The sequence below is a fragment of the Mustela nivalis genome (assembly GCF_964662115.1).
Source record: "Mustela nivalis genome assembly, chromosome: 11".
Lineage (NCBI taxonomy): Eukaryota > Metazoa > Chordata > Mammalia > Carnivora > Mustelidae > Mustela > Mustela nivalis.
Genome location: NC_139030.1, coordinates 76,622,083 through 76,640,768, shown reverse-complemented (window position 1 = coordinate 76,640,768; position 18,686 = coordinate 76,622,083). Strand labels below are relative to the sequence as shown.

Below are 18,686 nucleotides of genomic sequence, written 5' to 3'. Positions count from 1 at the left end.
CAAAATTCAAAGGGCTCCTAGGGCATGCACCAACGCTACTCAAGACAAAGTTACATCCTTCCCCAACTTCTCACTTTGTTCATGACACAAGCCGTATGATTCTCTGGAATGCCAAGTTTAGGAGTGATTAGTGCTTCAAGATAATCTTTTCAATAAAACAGCTCAGCAACACTACTTTCCTGCAAAATGCTGGGCCAATGTGCCAATTCACAAAAAACGTGACTAAATATAAAAGACATAAATAACGTAAAAAATATTTATCTGAGACAGTGATGCCAGAGGCTTCTCTGTCCCCAAACACCATCTCTTATGCTCCCACGGTAATATCCTCAGAGATGGGAATTAAAAATATGAAATTACCCACCATAAATGCATCCTGTATAAATGGGATCAACACCCTAGAAGCAATAATCCTAACATACAGGTGTTTTCTGAAGCCCACTGTCTTCTGAGATTAACTTGCAAAATCTAAGGTTTATGAGAGAAATGCAGTAGCAACACAACAGTGCAACAAAATTGTATTGATGGATAAGGCTGAGAAGGGCCTAGAAAATACTCAAGCAGAGAGAGAGATTCATGTGTGCAAGTAAGTTCCAAATTCCTGAGGAAGGAAAGCACTGTGGAATCAGATAAACTGCTGGGAAAACTCTAAGAGGGGCAGAAAGAAGGGGAAGCAGAGGACAGGCAACTACTCGTAACTCAGTATTCCCCTAGTGAAGCATCACTACATAATTACTATTGGAGAGAAGGCAATGAGCCTGCATTTTTAGCCCTAGAATCACCAAGGATAAATTTTTAATATACTGCAGATGTTATGCATTGTAGACAGGAAGCACTACTGAACTGTCCCCACACAAATCTACTACGGATCAAGTTTTCTTTCCTTACTCTCCAGTGTCCATTTTTTTTTTTTTAAAGATTTTATTTCTTTATTTGATAGAGAGAGATTGCAAGTAGACAGAGAGGCAGGCAGAGGGGTGGGGGGAAGCAGGCTGCCTGCTGAGCAGAGAGCCCGATGTGGGGCTCCATCACAGGACCCTGAGATCATGACTTGAGCCAAAGACAGAGGCTTAACCACTGAGCCACCCAGGCACCCCCAGTGTCCATGCTTTTAACAAGTCCTTTTACTTGCCTATATTGACTGTATTTATTAATAAACACTTTTTAAGAACCCGCTTCTCCTGCCTGAAGGTGGACAACAAAGTAGCACTTACTTTGCTTCATAAGTTGAACAGCTAAAGTTGGACAGTTGGAACACATCAGAGAAAACATGCGAACCACCATTATGAACATCCCAGAACTTAAAATGGGTGGAGTCACTACCAACAGCTGTTGAACATTTGTAAGCAGATCTTTGGAGGCAACCTGCTGGAGTAAATTCTTCACAAACAAAAGAAAAAATACTGTTATACCATGACTCAACAATTAACAATTTCATGAAAATACCACCAAAGAATAAAGGCTTACCTCCTCATGTTGGAAGTTGTCCACTAGACGTGCAAAACAAAGACAAGTGCTTTCGACTGACTTTTTGTCCTATTTTTTAATAGAAGAAATAAAGCTTAGTAATATAAAATATATCACTGTCTTACATCACTACCTAATTTTCTTCCTAACCTCAAACTGCTCAAGGCCGGTTCACTAAGATGTGAGCCTTGAAAATCCAATGTACAATGTATAATGTACAAAATCCAAGGTACAATTAATAACATCATGATTTCAAAGCATAGAGCTTCACACTGAGAGAACTTCTCTCCTCTGTGAAGATCCCAATAAATAAGAGCAAATATGCAAAAACGAAGGAACTTTTTTGCTTCTGTAATTTCAATACTTAACCACAAGTCACAACAAAGATAAATATCATTCTAAAAAAGCATTCGCAGTAGAAACGTTTAAAACATGTATACACTAAAAAGTTGGAAACAGTTCAGTATTATGGGTGTGTGAACCAGAGGTTTACCGATGATGTGAGAAAATAGGTGTCATTTTGCTATAATCACTATGAAAACAATCTAGAAACACTATTACAGAGGCCTCGTTCAGAAAACAAGAAATATCCTTATAAGAACAATTTAACTGTTTAACAAATGTTTTGATAGTGTTTTTTTTCCTAACTGATAAATGGGTTCCAGATATAAAAACCAGACTGGCTTGCTTATACAAAATTGAGAATAATTCTGGTATCATAAAAGCCCTATATCTTCACTATCAGTACTTAAGTCTATAAAGGGTGCTACAAATAACACACCCAACAATTTAACTTCTGATTCTCACCCTTTTTTCCAAAATACGGTATGGAAATCACACCCAACTACAGAATACATTTCTAGACCCAGTAAGCACAGGTTATCTCAGCCTACCAACTTTATTTCTTTTTAATTAATTTATTTCTTTGAAATAGAGAGAGAACATGCACACAAGGGTGGAGAACAGCAGAGGGAGAGGCAGACTCCCCACTGAGCAAGGAGCCGGACACAGGACCCTGAGATCATGACCCAAGGCGAAGGCAGACAATCATTACTGAGCCACCCAGGACCCAGAGTCTACTAAGTTTTTAAAATTAAGTAAGCAAACAACGAATAGCATGACTTGATCATCTTGATCATCTCAGAGGCAAAACATTTCACAGTGACTTAATAATCTTTTTTGTAGCTCTCTTACATAAATCCCTATGGAACATATTCTCTATACCAAACTGTCCAGAGATGATTTTAAACACACTTTGTAAAGCTGATTTGGGAGTCCCAATTTCTAGGGGTGCCTGGGTAGCTCACTTGGTTAAGCGCCTGACTCAATTTCAGCTCAGGTCAGGATCTGAGGATGGTGAGATGGAGTCCCACATATGGCTCTGTGCTCGGTAGGAAGTCTGCCCAAGATTCTCTCTCTCCCTCTACCGTTCCCCTGGCTCAGTCATGTTCATGCTCTCTCTCTCTTTCTCTCAAAATAAAATAAATATTTTAAGAGCCTGATTTCTAAAATCCCTTTTAGTAATTAACAACATCTTAAGACAATTTATGTTAAAAGAAAATTCAAATTTCTCTACAAGGCTTAACTCACTGCCCCCCACACCAGATTTTGTAAGCCCTGCTTCTTATACTCCATCACCTTGTCTGCCAATTCCATCACCTAAATAAATGTTCCTGCTCTTCTCCAACTTCCGACAGTCACAGTCTGCAGTGTCATCTCATCTCTGATCCTAGCCCACATCCTCCAGATCTTTCCTGCAGAACCCAATGCCTTAGAGGAGAGATGATCTCCCTAAAGGAAACTCTGATCCTATCACACATTGAGTGAAAACACTCAATGTTTGCTGAAATAACAAACTCATCCCTTAAAATCAAAATACTAAAATGCTGTCACATTTGGGTAAATCCATCAAATTATATAAAATAACCTAGCATGGTACACGAATGGAAAACCCAGCAGGGAAAAAAAAAAAACACATGGATCAGAGTATTTCCAATTCATACATCCAGTTGGATGATTTAAACCCTAGATAAAACTGGCATTCTAAAAAACATAGTAAAGATGTTTTATGGCACATAAAATAGGTTCATGTTTTACCTGATGGGTTAGCCTTTGGGTAAGCAGTGGGAGGGAATCTGCCACAAAATGAAATTCATCTGGCGTGATGCTCTGGCAGCAATTGGCTGCAATTGCTAGTGCATTTCTTTGGGCATTTATGCTGAAGAATTCTAGATACAGCAAGCAGTCTGCCAAACCACCCTAAAATACAGAAAACTGTTAAAGTGAAGAAAGACCCTCAGCAATTAAAAAAAAAAAAAAAAAAGAAAGAAAAAGAAAAAGGAGTAAGAAGTCTAGCACATCACTTTGGAAACACCATGTGCACCTTACAGAGACTGCAGTCTAGTAGCCAGCACAAATGCAGATCTAAAATCCAACTTGAAATGAAATACAGTCCTTCAGTAGCAACACTTACCGCCTGCAGAATGGCTTTACTGTGTCTGCGGGATAACATCTCCAAGGCAGTCAGGGCCTGCTCTGCCACATCAATACACTGAATAACTTGCAGCTGGGAACATAAAAACAGGTAACTTAAGGCCATCACTCAAGTGCTTTTCCAGCTGCTTATCTTCTACACGAATAAACACAGTATTTTTGCTAATTCCATCAATCTATACACTGCCCCTAATTCTAACATGAAAACCACCATAGGAAAACAGTGATTTATGAGCTCAAGCTGTAACAAGTAAATATAGTTTCCTTCCAACTACCTTGTTCTCTTTAAAGACATAGAAAAATAGGTTTTACATAGGGAAAAATTAAATCCAATTAGATAACTTTCAATTTTTCTATTTATAATAAATGGGTTGTTTTATATAACAAATTTTAAAATTCAAGTTTTACCCTTATGCCATATTCAAGGTTATCAGATAATGCAAATTTTATTATGCATTAAAAAGAAAAAGGCCCTTAAAACAGACCAAAACACAACCTACCACAGACCATATGGAAAAATTTCCTTTCTCCACTGACTCACTTTATAACCTTGAGCAAGCACTTTATCTCAGCTGTAAAATGAGGGTATAAATAGCTATCAACCTCATTGGGATATTTTCTAGAAATTATGAGATTATTTTAATCAAGTGCTTTAAGTTCTTCTCTGAAAGATTTTATTCTTGATAAATGTTCTCATTATTAACTGAAATGATTCCATAAATGTTTTTATTAGCATCAACTTTAAACTACTGGTGTGCTAAACAAAAAGTATCTTTCTGACATCCTGGGTAAAAAATATACTTTGAATAGATAATGAATCCTTTAAAAAGTCTTTTAAGGTGGCCTTACAATTTCGATGTACTACTTTAGAATTCAGAAATCAAGAGTCTTCAGCTTGATTCCCCTAGGCCTGGTTTCAAACAAGCAGAGCAAAAGCAGGATTACCTTTTCTAGAAAGACAGGAATTGCATCTACTACAACAGCAGATGATCGAGGAAGTGCTTCCATCATGTATGTTAAGGCTCGACAAGCATGGTTCATCTACAAATAAGATAGCACTTTTACTCAATAAGAACCCAAAATTTTATCTGGGGTGTTTAAAAAAATATACCACATACTTACAATATCGAAATTATGTTCCATCTGAAGTAATGTTATCTGTTTAAAAAAAAAGATGAGAACAAACTATTAGAAGCTATCTATATCCCTAGAAGAACTGTTTCTTCCTCTACATCAACTCAAATGGAAAGTATTAGTCAAGACCTTATTCTTATAAAAATAGTACCAAGTTAAAACCTAGCATATGTACACAAGAAATGATTATATTGAGGATGGCAGGATGCAGATTACAGCTCTTGACTTGGAAACTGTGCTAGATAATCATCACCTCTCACAATCCAGGTCATAAAACAAAGGCTTACAACCAACTGTTCTGGTACTTCTAGCCCCCTTTCTCAGATGCCTGTTTAACAGGCATCAGTAAATACTTAATACCTAAAGAAACAGATCATCAATGCACTGGCATTTGTTAACAACTGTACAGACAGATTCAAGACTACTATTTCAACTCCTGTGAATAGACTTCTCTACAAGCTGAGCTAAACACCATTTAACTCAGCTGTAAAGTCCTCAAACACATTACTTATCACATCAGAAACTAAGTATGCACTAATTAAAACCCAAATTAATCATCGTATTCTACAACTACATGAATGAGTCTACATGCATTTCTTTTAGTTTCCCTTGTAGACAAGACCATAAGCAGATTTTAGCCATGTTTTTCAAAGGCAGAAATTCAAAACCGCTAGGGCTATGTATACATACAATCTCTTGATGAGAGATCCAATCTCTTGAAGCAGCCAAAGCTACCAAAGAAATGTCCTATCTGGGGAAGCAATCATTCAGAGTTCAATGGGAAATTTTAAATGCACTGAATTCAAATTACAAAGTACACTTCAAATAAATGTATTTAATAATGAACATCAGATACTCTAATGCAATATTCATTTAACAGGAGTGCCTTCTCAGCTACGAATTATGCTAGGTCAAGTACATCTACATATCTGAGGTCCTGATCACTTTCTTTGTGTGTGCGCAAACAGACACACACACCCCATTCTGGGGTTCAATGGAACCTATAACCAGTCATCTGAAATACCCACTGTAGATCGAAAGGGGTTGTCATGTTGACAGGAAAAGTAACAAGTTCTCCAATTCTTAAGATGGAATAAACATTGTAAGACCATGTTTGAGAGGAACAGCTCTAACAGATTCCTTTTCAACAAAAATGACCAGAGTCACACAAGTGAATGGTGACAGATGGATACATATTCACAATATTCAATTCTGATGGAAGATTAACCTGGCCAGTTCATTAACAATAGTCAGTATTACTAGCAGGAGCTGTCTTACATAGGTCGATGAAGCACTTAAATCTAATCAAAGGCCAGCAAATCAAGTACGTCAGATTATGTGTCAACATTTGCACAGAGATTTAATAGCATCTTTATACAACTAATAAAAACTGCATCTTACATAGTATAAGCCTAGTTCTTTGTTATTTTTTTTAATAAACAAGAACAACAAAATAAGACAGTTTAATTCAGGAAACAAAACCAGCTCCTAGGGAAATGGGTAGGGTGAGTGTGAATACGGAAACAGGCAAAATGTAACACAAAAATCAATACTGCTTTCACTGAACATCCAGAAATCAACATGCCAGCCCTCATTAGAAGGGAAGTGGTAATAGTTAAGTGCCAGTTCACACTATCCAGGTCTGCCTGACAGAAAGTGAAGAAACTGGTCCATCCTTTCTCACCCTGCCAGAGCTGAGCCATCCAACAAGAACAAAAGATGCATCACCTTGTGTTTCAATGAACTTCATTCAACTGTCTCCACAATCATAATGAGATCAAACAAGACAATCTGACACATCAACCATGTTTTTGTCAACTTTATTTGCTATGTAAACGAAGACTTATTAACTTGATACTTGGTTTTTAACTTCCAATATATTCATATGCTGTATGAGTAAATTCATGATGTTTATTTTAGTCTTTTGTTTTACACTCAGACTTAAATCTTAATTTCCCATATAGCCAATCTTTTTAATCTTGAACTAAGAAAACTACCAAGCTGCTGTTTAAGACTTACTTTGTTCAGGAGCCTACATTTAGTAGTGGCAATTCCTCCTCCTCTTTTTGCCCCATTAAAAAGCTCAAGCAATTAAGATGTTTTTAAATTCTAAACATCAATTCACGACTGTACTGAAAAACATCACTAAAAGGTTTTGTTTCATTTCTTTATATTTTTACTTAACGTAAAACCCAAGCTGGAAGGATTCACGTGGTACTGTGGCTGGAATGCTCTGCCGCTGCACACAATTACAACACGAAAGCTTTGTGACCCACAAAAACCTGCCACAAGGGAGCAGCTTATTACTGCCCATGTATCACCAGTTTAAAAGAGAGAGCACGTAAGTTTAGATATCACCTAGTGCAACAAACAATTTAAGGTTTAAAACCAGTCATTTTAAACCGTAAGAGACTCTCAATCTGACAAAACAAACTGAGGGTTACTGGGGGGAGGAGGGTGGGTAGAGGGTGGTGGGGTTATGGACACTGGGGAGGCTATGTGCTATGGTGAGTGCTGTGAAGTGTGTAAACCTGGCAATTCACAGACCAGTACCCCTGGGACTAAAAATACATTATATGTTTATAAAAAAAAATTAGAAATTAAAAAAACAATAAAATAAAACCAGTCATTTTAAGTATCAAGAAGTAGGAGTTTAGAAAATTACAAATTCATTATTTGCAATCACTGCCAAGATCTAGAAGTGTGAAGTAAAAGCACAAAGCCACACTCTACCATCTCTTAGTTCAAACGGTATAAATAATCATGCTTCAGCAATGTTCAGATAACTGAGATAAAATGAGGGGCAAACTCTCTTACCAAAGCTGGAACGACACTCTTGACAGGAAACCCTCCCAGCGTCTCCTCATTTCCCATAACCAATAGCTGACACATTTCAATAACTGCCTGGAGCTGCTGGCTTTCATCACTTGCTTGCAGTCCTTGTAGAAGCTGTTGGGCCTTGGAGCCTTCACAGGGAGGGGAAAAAATCATTACTTTTAAACATTTAAGGAAATTATTAGTAGGTATAAAGGGTGACTCTACGTGGCAGTGGGCTGCTTATCTTTTGATCCCAGTGAAAGGCTAAGTCTATAACTAGGGCTAAGACAGGCTGCTGATATAATTCAAAACACAAATTGACTGAATTTATCTTAACTTAGACTGATCTCACAGTATTTGATTTTTGTCTTTTAATTTTTCTTTTAAAATGAAACAAGTGGATTGCCTCTTACTAGCTAAAACAAAAAGATATCCCTAAGACTAATACAAATTGTTACCTCTGACACAGTGACTTTTACATATATAGACTAAGCAAAAGCCTTCTGTAGGAATAACCACCTGTTAAAAAGTGATGGCCAGGGCGCCTGGGTGGCTCAGTGGGTTAAGCCGCTGCCTTCGGCTCAGGTCATGATCTCAGAGTCCTGGGATCGAGTCCCGCATCGGGCTCTCTGCTCAGCGGAGAGCCTGCTTCCCCCCCACCTCTCTGCCTGCCTCTCCATCTACTTGTGATTTCTCTCTGTCAAATGAATGGGTAATATCTTTAAAAAAAAAAAAAAAAAAGTGATGGCCAGCCTTCAACGAAAATGCACATACTCCTGAAGTCCTGCTCAAAATAAATGGAATCCTGGTAACAGTGGAAGGGCAAGAAAATAAAGATAAACGGAGCAATGTACCTAATAGAAGAGAGTGGAAAGAATGCAGTATTTTTTTTTTAAGATTTTATTTATTTGTCAGAGAGAGCAGACTACTCCCTGCCGACCAGGATATCTGACTGATGTGCGGCTCGATCCCAGAACCCTGAGACCATGACCTGAGCCAAAGGCAGAGGCTTAATCCACCAAGTCACTCAGGTACCCCTAGAATGCAGTACTTCTAAAAACAGCAAAAGACTGGCTTATTCACCTCCTCTCATTCCCTTTGCATATGACTTCCACTTTTAAGGCCCAAATTCATTGCCCAAAGAACTGAAAAACACTAAGATTCAACTCCTACAGGGATAGGCTGTGGTCAGTGATCTAGGTAACATACTCAAAAATGAAGGCCACAAAAGTGTTTCAAATTTTCATGAACACCTACACCTTCCTATCTGAAACCATAATTAATGTTCACCAAATTATAGCTAATGCTAATTTCAAGCCCTTTCTCTTCCTACACCTTCACAGGTTCTTGTCAGCATAAGGGATTTATCCTCTCCAAGTCATCAGACAGCTTAGAAATGTCAGATGTGTAGAAACTGCCAATGAAGGCGGGATTCGTATGAAAACCAAAGTATTTTATTTCAATTAAGTTACAGTGATCTTCCTCAAAGCATAGCCTTTCAAAGGGGACACATGGTGATCCTTGCAAGATTTAAGACTATGGCAAACGAATTGCATATAACTATTACTGCCTACCTACCTTTACCATAATGAAGAATCTACCCAAAAACATATTGCAAGAACATCAAGTTCAGACGGCTGCCATCTTTAAAAATTTTCAAACTAAACAGGAGTTCCACTTAGAGCAGGCCTATCATTTTTGCACTGAAATGAAAGGCAAAACAAATGAAGGGAAGATAAACTCTTGAAAACAGAAGAACCCTCAGTTGCTTTTAGATCTGCTTTCAAAGGATGAAACAGTTCATATATCCCACTAGCACAACCACCCAAAACAAGAAAAACTAACATATCCATTGGGTGTTTTATAAACATGGAAGCTGGCAATTCTAGGACACAGATCATGTTAGCATGGTCATAAGATACCACAGAACATTAAACCAACTGAAAATGACAATAAGAAGCAAAAGCCATAATTTATGTTCTGATCAATTTTGGTTTTAGAACCATGGGAGCAAAATAAAAACAAAAACAAAAACAAAACACCACAGGAGCCCCAAAGCATCTTTGTCTATGTAGCTTATATCTAACTTGTATTTATTTACAAATGTGTCTGGCATTAAGAGAGAAAAAACTTAAATACTCATTAATTCATTACATACTAATATAAACATAGTTTTGTGAAAACCGTATTTTCTAAAACAGACAATGTCAGTGATGAGCAGCGTTATAATTTTTTTGTTGTAAACTGTTTCAATATCAAGCTTTATTAAATAAAACAGCAGTATGACCACCGCTGCAGCTACTCTTAATCTGTGGCAACATTATTCGAGATGAAGAATGTGTGAAACTCAGGTCCAGCTTTTTCACAAGGACTACTAAAAAGACATGTACTTGTTAAAGACAGTAAAATTAGTAACTCTGTTTAGCAAGGGCATCCTTACATAAAACTGAAATTATTTTCACTAGTAGCACTTGGCACTGAAGAATATAACAGCTACTAGCGCAACCTAGAACCACTGCTTTGATTCTCTCAAAAACGTACTAACAGTTTTACATACCATAGCTTTTGCAACATCAACAAAATTCAAACAGCAATGTAGAAAAGGAAAAACCTTACCAATTATTACTAGACTTTTGACCAATGGCTTTAATATTAGCTTTAATGTCTTTAATATTAGGGTTTCAGGAACCCCAGGCAAGCTACAGACCATAGTCTGAGAAGCACTATCACAGATCAAGGTACGCAAACATTTTTTATAAAGAGCCATAGGTATTTTGGGCTTTGCAAGCCATAGGCTCTGTTGCTTTCAACTACTCAACCCTGGCCCAAAAGCAGAACAGACAATACATAAACAAGTAAGCGTGGCTGTATTCCAATAAAACTATTAATAAACACTTCAATTTGAATTTCATTTAATTTTCACATCTCACAAAATAATTACTCTTAAATTGTTTTCAGCCATTTAATGTAAAATCACTTTTAGTTCACAGGCTCTATAAAACTGAGCAGGAGGCTGAATTTGGCCCTCGGGCAGGAGTGTGCCAATTGCTGAACTGAATGGGGGAGAGAACCCAGAGCACTTCAGGGAGTCACAGGAAGATGCTGCTTTTCTTTTTCTTTTTTTTAAGATTTTATTTATTTGACAGACAGAGATCACAAGTAGGCACAGAGGCAGGCAGAGAGGAAGGGAAGCAGGCTCCCCGCCAAGCAGAGAGTCGGATGAGGGCCCGATCCTAGAACCCTCGGATCATGACCTGAGCCGAAGGCAGAGGCTTTAACCCACTGAGCCACCCAGGAGCCCCAAGATGCTGTTTCTGACTGAACTGGTCCCAATGGGAGATCGGCCCAGTTCTGGAGCTGTGAAGAGGGCTGGGGCTGAATCAGAAGTTTTTGTAAAACAGAACAAAACCTTGTTAAGTCTCATGGTGCTCAGAAGACAAAGGCCCTACAGAGGGAGGAGGCCTGCCTCAAACATACACAGCCACTGGGTTCTACCCCCAAGACATCTGTGACATTTTCAAACTGCATAATGAATTAAGTCTAAGTAGACAGAGACTTTCAAGGGTCTCAATCAAAACCCTAGGGGAATCACAAGGCACAAAGAGGGATGAGCCACAGGTGAAATGAGTCACACAAAACTCATTCTCGTCTAAACAAGCTGATGCCTGACCAGAACAAAATAACCAACTCCTAGCCCTTTGTTTCAATACAGAAAAGGGAGAAACAACTTTACAATGGAAAGTGTTATCTGGAGTGGCTTCAGTTCTTTTATACAAAATGACTAGCACATAAACAACTACTAGATGTATGAAGAAGCAGGAAAATCAAGCAGAGGGGCAGCTGGGTGGTCCAGTCAGTCAAAGGCCTGGGGTCAAGCCCTGCATGACCTGAGTGCCAAGTTGAAGAGTGGAGACTCTTAACCAACTGAGCCATCCAGGCACCCCCAAAAAGCAAATCTTAAAAGAAGTCAGAGGAAAAAAAAAGATACTGCCTTGAAAGGGCACCAGTAAGACTTTTATAATTTTTTTTTTTAAAGATTTTATTTATTTATTTGACAGAGAGAGATCACAAGCAGGCAGAGAGGCAGGCAGAGAGAGGAGGAAGCAGGCTCCCTGACGAGCAGAGAGCCCGATGCGGGACTCGATCCCAGGACCCTGAGATCATGACCTGAGCTGAAGGCAGTGGCTTAACCCACTGAGCCACCCAGGCGCCCAGACTTTTATAATTTTTTTTTAAAACGGTATTTTAAATTTATTTGACAGACAGAGATCACAATCAGGCAGAGAGGCCGGTAGAGAGGGAGGGAAAAGCAGGCCCCCTGTTGAGCAGAGAGCCTGATGTGGGGCTCAATCCCAGGACCGTGGGATCATGACCTGAGCCGAAGGCAGAGGCTTTAACCCACTGAGCCACCCAGGCGCCCCACCAGTAAGATGTTGAAACAGAAGACATCACAAAGTGCTAAAATGAGAATTTTATACCTGGGAAAAGTATCCTCAAAATTAAGGCAAATCAAGGGCTTCTCAAAAGCAAAGACAAATCATTACTAGTACTCATTTACCACAGGAAAATAGAAGTTCTCTGAAGAGAAAGGAAACAACTCTGATTAGGAGAGAAACTGCAGGAAGGAATTAAGAACACTGAAAATGGGATGTGTACATGGACGAAGGAATACAGAATATGGATAATCTAAAACAACAACTAGGTCTTACTGTGTTTATAACATATGTGTAAGTAAAACAAATTAAAACAAGAGCATGGGAGAGCCTAGGTGGCTCAGTGGATTAAAGCCTCTGCCTTCGGCTCAGGTCATGGTCTCAGGGTCCTGGGATCGAGCCCCGCATCAGACTCTCTGCTCAGCAGGGAGCCTGCTTCCCTTCCTCTCTTTCTCTCTGCGTGCCTCTCTGCCTGTCATATAAATAAATAAAATCTTAAAAAAAAAAAAAAAAAAGAAAAAGAAAAATCAAGAGCACAAAGAATGTCAGGAGGTAAAAAGAGTGAAACTACTGTTCAGTTCTTAACACTAATTAGGATGTAATAAAGTATTAATATAAGGTAGGCTATAACAAACCAAGGACATGCATTAAAATCTCTACAGTAACCTCTAACAGACATCTACAGGGATACGGAACTAAAAAGTTAGAAGACAAAAACTGGCAAAAATGGTGCCTCAGTGCATCAGTCAGTTAAGCACTTTCAGTTAAGCAAGTGCCTTGGACTCCCGTCCTGATCCCAGGGGATCAAGCCCCATATGTCAGGCACCCTGCTTGATGGGGAACCTGCTTCTCCCTCAGCCACTCCCCCTGCTTATGCTTCCTCTCCCTCTTTCTGCCAAATAAGTAAGAAGAAGAAAAAAAAAAAGGGGCGCCTGGGTGGCTCAGTGGGTTAAGCCGCTGCCTTCGGCTCAGGTCATGATCTCAGGGTCCTGGGATCGAGTTCCGCATCGGGCTCTTTGCTCAGCAGGGAGCCTGCTTCCTTTCTCTCTCTGCCTGCCTCTCTGCCTGCTTGTGATCTCTCTCTGTCAAATAAATAAAGAAAATCTTTTAAAAAAAAAAAATAAAGACAATTAAAAAAAAAAAGACAAAAAAAAATGACACCATACTGTTCGTTACACATGATGGAAGAAATGCAAAATGGTATGGCTCCAATAAGGCTGATTTACAACAATCTACCCTAAACATAATGCAGGAAGAAATATGAAAGCGGTGTTTGACTGAAACACACCGAAGACTGGAAATACCTGAATGTCCGAGACATGATAAAAAAGCCATGCATCCCCACAGCAGAGCACTAAAGCAGCTCTACAAAAAGGAATCTGGTATCTCCTCTTTCCATGTGTAGCAGCTATAGGAAGGGGATCACCGAAATACTATTAAAGGCAACCTCAAGGGTATAAAGCTTACTCCTCCTATCTTAAAAAGGAAGTGTGTAGCAGATAATATGAATTTGTTTTTGTTTTAAGTAAATAACAGAAGGACAAGCCATAAAATTAACAAAGGCTATTTGTGTGGGAGGAGGAAACAGGGTAAAGGGAATAGCAAAAGAAAGCTGACTTCCCTAAATAAACCTTATTTGTAGACCAGACTTTCTATACCATGTAAATATCCCATAAGGATAAAATTGAAGATAAAATTTAAAAGCAACCTCTAGAAATTAAAAGAAAATCAAGCAAATGAACCAAATCAACTTGGAGACCTGAATGAAGAGAATCATTTCAAGAGACTTTAAAATACCAAAACTTGATCACAGAATGAGTCCCCAAGAACAGCCAACAACGTAAACTTGAAAAATTAAAACTCAATAATATTACTTTTGGTGTTAAGCTGGAATTCTGTATTGTAGGAGAAAGCAAATAAGTGACCATGTTACTATCTTTGGGAACTGAAACTTCCGGCTTGGGAGAAAGAAGATACAAAATAAAGGTAGATAAAAACCTCCCAGCCCTAAATTTAAATTAACACTGGAAGTGGAAACTCATGATTTTGTTTTATTTATTTTTAAAGATTTTATCCATTCATTTGAGAGAGAGAGAGCACAAGTAGGTAGAGTGGCAGGCAGAGGGAGAGGGAGAAGCAGGCTCTGCTGAGCAGGGAGCCCGATATGGGACTCGATCCCAGAACCCTGGGATCATGACCTGAGCCAAAGGCAGCCGCTTAACCGACTGAGCCACCCAAGTGCCCATGATTTTATTTTAAAAGATAAAATACAGAGGCGCCTGTGTGGCTCAGTGGGTTAAGCCTCTGCCTTCGGCTCAGGTCATGATCTCAGGGTCTTAGGATGGAGCCCCGCATTGGGCTCTCTGCTCGGTGGGGAGCCTGCTTCCCCCTCTCTCTCTCTCTGCCTGGAGACAGATAAATGGGGGGAAAAAAAAGAAGAGAAAAGAAAAGTAAAGTAAAGTAAAGAAAAAAAAAGATAAAATACAATTTTTCCTAGGTTTGTTTACTACACGTACCTAGTAACAATGATCACACCAGGGCCACTTGGGTAGCTCAGTCGGTTATCCGTCCAGACTTCTGGTTTTAACTCAGGTCGTTATATCGAGATCTCAGAATTAAGCCCTACATCACTGCCTCAGCAGAGCTGGCTTCGGATTCTTTCTCCCTTACCCTCTCCCGGCTGCGTACTGGTGCTCTCCCCTCCCCCTCAAATAAATAAAATCTTAAATAAATAAAAAAAAGAAGCCACCACAGTAGCAATGAGTAGACCTCTGCCCCAGACTATGAGCTCTAAATACTATCTCATATAAAAGAAACCAGGGTGTTCTCTGAGAAAATCCCTGATTTCAGGCATCTGAGGTGAAGGTTTTGAGCCTGATGTATCAGAAAGGAAGTCACAAAAAACTGCTAGGGATCATATCAGAAAGACTGAGAAGCCACCTCCCAAAAGATGCCATCATCCAATGACAGGACAATTTAATCATCAAAAAAAATCAGTAAAAAGTCTCCACTTGAAAGTGGTATTTAGAAACAACAACAATGGCACTTTGGAGGATGCAAAAACCAACTCTTTTCCAAACTGGTATGGAGAGAAATCTGTTTTCCTATACCGGCTATTCTCCTGTGTAACAAAATAGAAGGAAGATATTCTTAATATGTTTCTACTAAATTACCTCTTTTACTTCTATGCATAAATTCTGCTCATTAGATGTGAATTACTATCAGTTTATAATCCCTGTCACCTAGGCACTGAGTTTTGATGGCTTAAGAGACAATCAGACTTTATGTGCCTCCTAAGTATTAGAACATACTACCACTTTTGCTTAGTCTTTCCCCACCAAGGCAATAAAGAATAAAACTGGAATCCGAAAAAGCCTCTAGATCCAAACACCAGTTTATAAAGAAGCACACCTGTACTATTTGAGAGAAGGAAACTTGATGCTCATTGGACTTACTGGACAATTACTGAAGAAATTACCACTTTATTTTTCAGGTATGATAATGGTCATCGGGGGGGGGGGGGGGGGTCCTATATAATGCCCGGGATTCATTTCCTACAATGTGGGAGAAGGAATGTGGTAAGGGTAAAGACAAAGACTGGCCATGCAGTAGGCATTACTGAACTGGATGAGGGTGGGGGGCACTTTCTCTACTCTGGTTTTATTCTATGGCTCACATTAATTCCATGTGCAATGGTCAACCCTTAATATGAATTTGATATTGATGATTTTAATACTCTTTTTTTTAAAGAAAGATTTTATTTATTTATTTGAGAGTGAGTGAGTAAGAGAGAGAGCATAAGCTGTGGGGAGAGACAGAGAGAGAGAAGCAGACTCCCAACTGAGCAGGGATACTGATGCAGGGCTCATTCCCAGGACCCTGGGATCATGACCTGAGCAGAAGGCAGATGCTTAGCTGACTCAGCCACTCAGGTACCCCTAATGTTAATACTCTTAAAAAGTTTTTTCAAGCTTTCTCCAAGAAATAAATGAAGTGGTAAAATATGTGAATCAAATTTCTCTCAAGGGACAGACACACACACACACACACACACACAAACTTAAGAAATGTATTAACCGATGACTATGTACAGATATTTTGATACTGATTTAAATAAGCAAAAACTGTAAATGGATTTATGAGAGGCCTAGTACATTTGCACTCTAAACAGGCAACTAGTAAAAGTAAGGATTCCTCTTAAACATGGTACTGTCTAAAATTTAAAAATTTTTGTCCTTATAGCCGCAAATTCAATGACATGCAAATGAAATTACACATAGGACTGCCTTAAAAACAATCTTGGGGTGGGGGGGGGCGGCCTGGGTGGTTCAGTGGGTTAAGCCACTGCCTTCAGCTCAGGTCATGATCTCAGGGTCCTGGGATCAAGCCCCGCATCGGGCTCTCTGCTCGGCAGGGAGCCTGTTTCCTCCTCCCTCTCTCTCTCTCTGCCTACTTGTGATCTCTCTCTGTCAAATAAATAAAATCTTAAAAAAAAAAATCTTGGGAGTGGGGAGAATGACTGAGGATATTAACTGAAACAGTAATTGCTGAGGATTAATAATTACTGATTGGTTCGTGGAGGTTATTCTACTACTATTCTCTCAACTTTTGCATGTATCTTTTTCATAAAATGTATCATGCCATTGTCCTTTTCTTAATCCTTCAATGGTTCCTGAGTTCCATTATTGGTTAAACCCATACTTGCTGCGGGCCTGCCAGGCCCTACATGACCTAGTGAGTATCTACCCTTCTCAGATTTCGTCTTCTACAACTTGGCCCTTTCCAAAGGCCCCTCTTGCTTTTCCTCCAACATGACAAGCTAATTCCCACCTCTGGTGGTGCACTTCCCCTTCCCTCAGACCTGTACAGGGTTGGTTTCCTCACTTCATTTAGGTATCCACAAATTCACCCTGCCTCAGAACAGGTTACTCTAACCAGCATAAGTATACCCCCCCCCCATCAGCCAACCTACATCCTCACTTTGTTTTCCTCCACTGCATTAGCACTAACTGAAATTTTTCTGCTGGAGAACAGTCTTTTTATTGCCAGGATCACCCTCTAGCATGGAAGTTCCGTGTGGTAAACAACTCTGGATACTATCCTGTTCATGACTCAGGACAATCCCAGTACCTAATAAATGACACTAAGTAAGAATCCTCCTTTAAAGGTTCATGAGAACTTTGCAACAGGGTACGTTATCTGAGAGCTGAGTGTCATGGCAGCAAAGACTAAACCAAACCAAACCAAAAATACCAGCTGCTTCTTAAATTTCCTGTCAAATGCTAAGGCCAGAAACTTGAAAGGGACTTAAGCATAAATACGCATATGTGAGCATATGTCCACACATTAAAAAACAGGAACAACAACTTGGAATATTTGATGGAAAATTATATTAGCACATATCAGTGAGGTCAGAGTCAATAAACTTCAGTTAACACTTTAGAAGTGTTGAAATTAATCATGACTAAAGTCTAAAAAGAGCCAGCTGATTCTTTGGAAACTTTATCAATGAAGTTATTTAAAAAAAAAAACTGCTTAAATGTAAATTCTGTTTAAGGAAGCTAAAGATAGTATTCTATACCAGAAAGAATTTAACCGGATTTGTAATTATGCAGAAGTTATTCCTGATACAAACTGCCACTTCAAGAGTCAGTGTTTTGTCTACCATATATGACAAGATCTCTGGATCATAATATGTTAATTTGATTAAATAAGTCTAGCGACTGGTAATTCTGCTGAGAAATCTTTTCTCTCTGGCTCACTCTAAATTGACTGTCTTACGGATTAAATTTTATTATGCCACACAAAAATCAAGATTCAAATCTATGCAAATCACGTAATCAGTTGCTATAATATAATCAATGTAATCATCTGAGATTCTTTACTATGCTAGAGTTAAACAAAGATTCAATCTTGCCATAACTCTGGATGATTTGCTAATGACTCAAATCTAGTAATCAAAAATAAAAGTACAGAAGAACCTAGAGTCTTCTTAAACGCAAGAATGAGCACAAACCCTATTTTTTAAACAGTTTTAAGTTCATGAGAACCTCCTTATATGAAAGCCTCCTTACAGCAATAAATAAACAGCAAAAACAGCACCCACCTAATTATTAAAGGTTTGGGGGGAGGGCAAATTTAAGAGTATTCACTTACTAGCTCCACTTCCAATTGTTCTATGGAAAAGTTGTGACATCCGGGGACCGAGAGGGCCAAAGAGATGAGGAGGAAGACCCCTGGCCTCTAACAAAGCTAAAGAAAAAAGAAAGGCATGAGGAATAGTTGAATTGTAAATGCAGTTGATATTACATAAAAATTTCAAGCAACTGATTCATCTCACAC

At 38.9% G+C, this 18,686-nt stretch overlaps 1 protein-coding gene across 50 annotated transcripts in view; it reads right to left on the bottom strand.

Moving 5' to 3' along the window:
• TRIP12 (thyroid hormone receptor interactor 12) overlaps positions 1-18,686 on the bottom strand; it is a 146,098-nt gene that overhangs the window by 40,999 nt on the left and 86,413 nt on the right. For all 50 annotated transcript variants that reach the window (XM_082690700.1, XM_082690705.1, XM_082690718.1 and 47 more), the window contains 8 exons: positions 18,501-18,596; positions 7,912-8,060; positions 5,083-5,118; positions 4,906-5,001; positions 3,941-4,033; positions 3,565-3,726; positions 1,468-1,536; positions 1,215-1,380 (listed from right to left, as the gene is read on the bottom strand). In XM_082690700.1, coding sequence (XP_082546826.1) covers positions 1,215-1,380; positions 1,468-1,536; positions 3,565-3,726; positions 3,941-4,033; positions 4,906-5,001; positions 5,083-5,118; positions 7,912-8,060; positions 18,501-18,596 — 867 coding nt within the window. The remainder of the gene's footprint in view (positions 1-1,214; positions 1,381-1,467; positions 1,537-3,564; positions 3,727-3,940; positions 4,034-4,905; positions 5,002-5,082; positions 5,119-7,911; positions 8,061-18,500; positions 18,597-18,686) is intronic.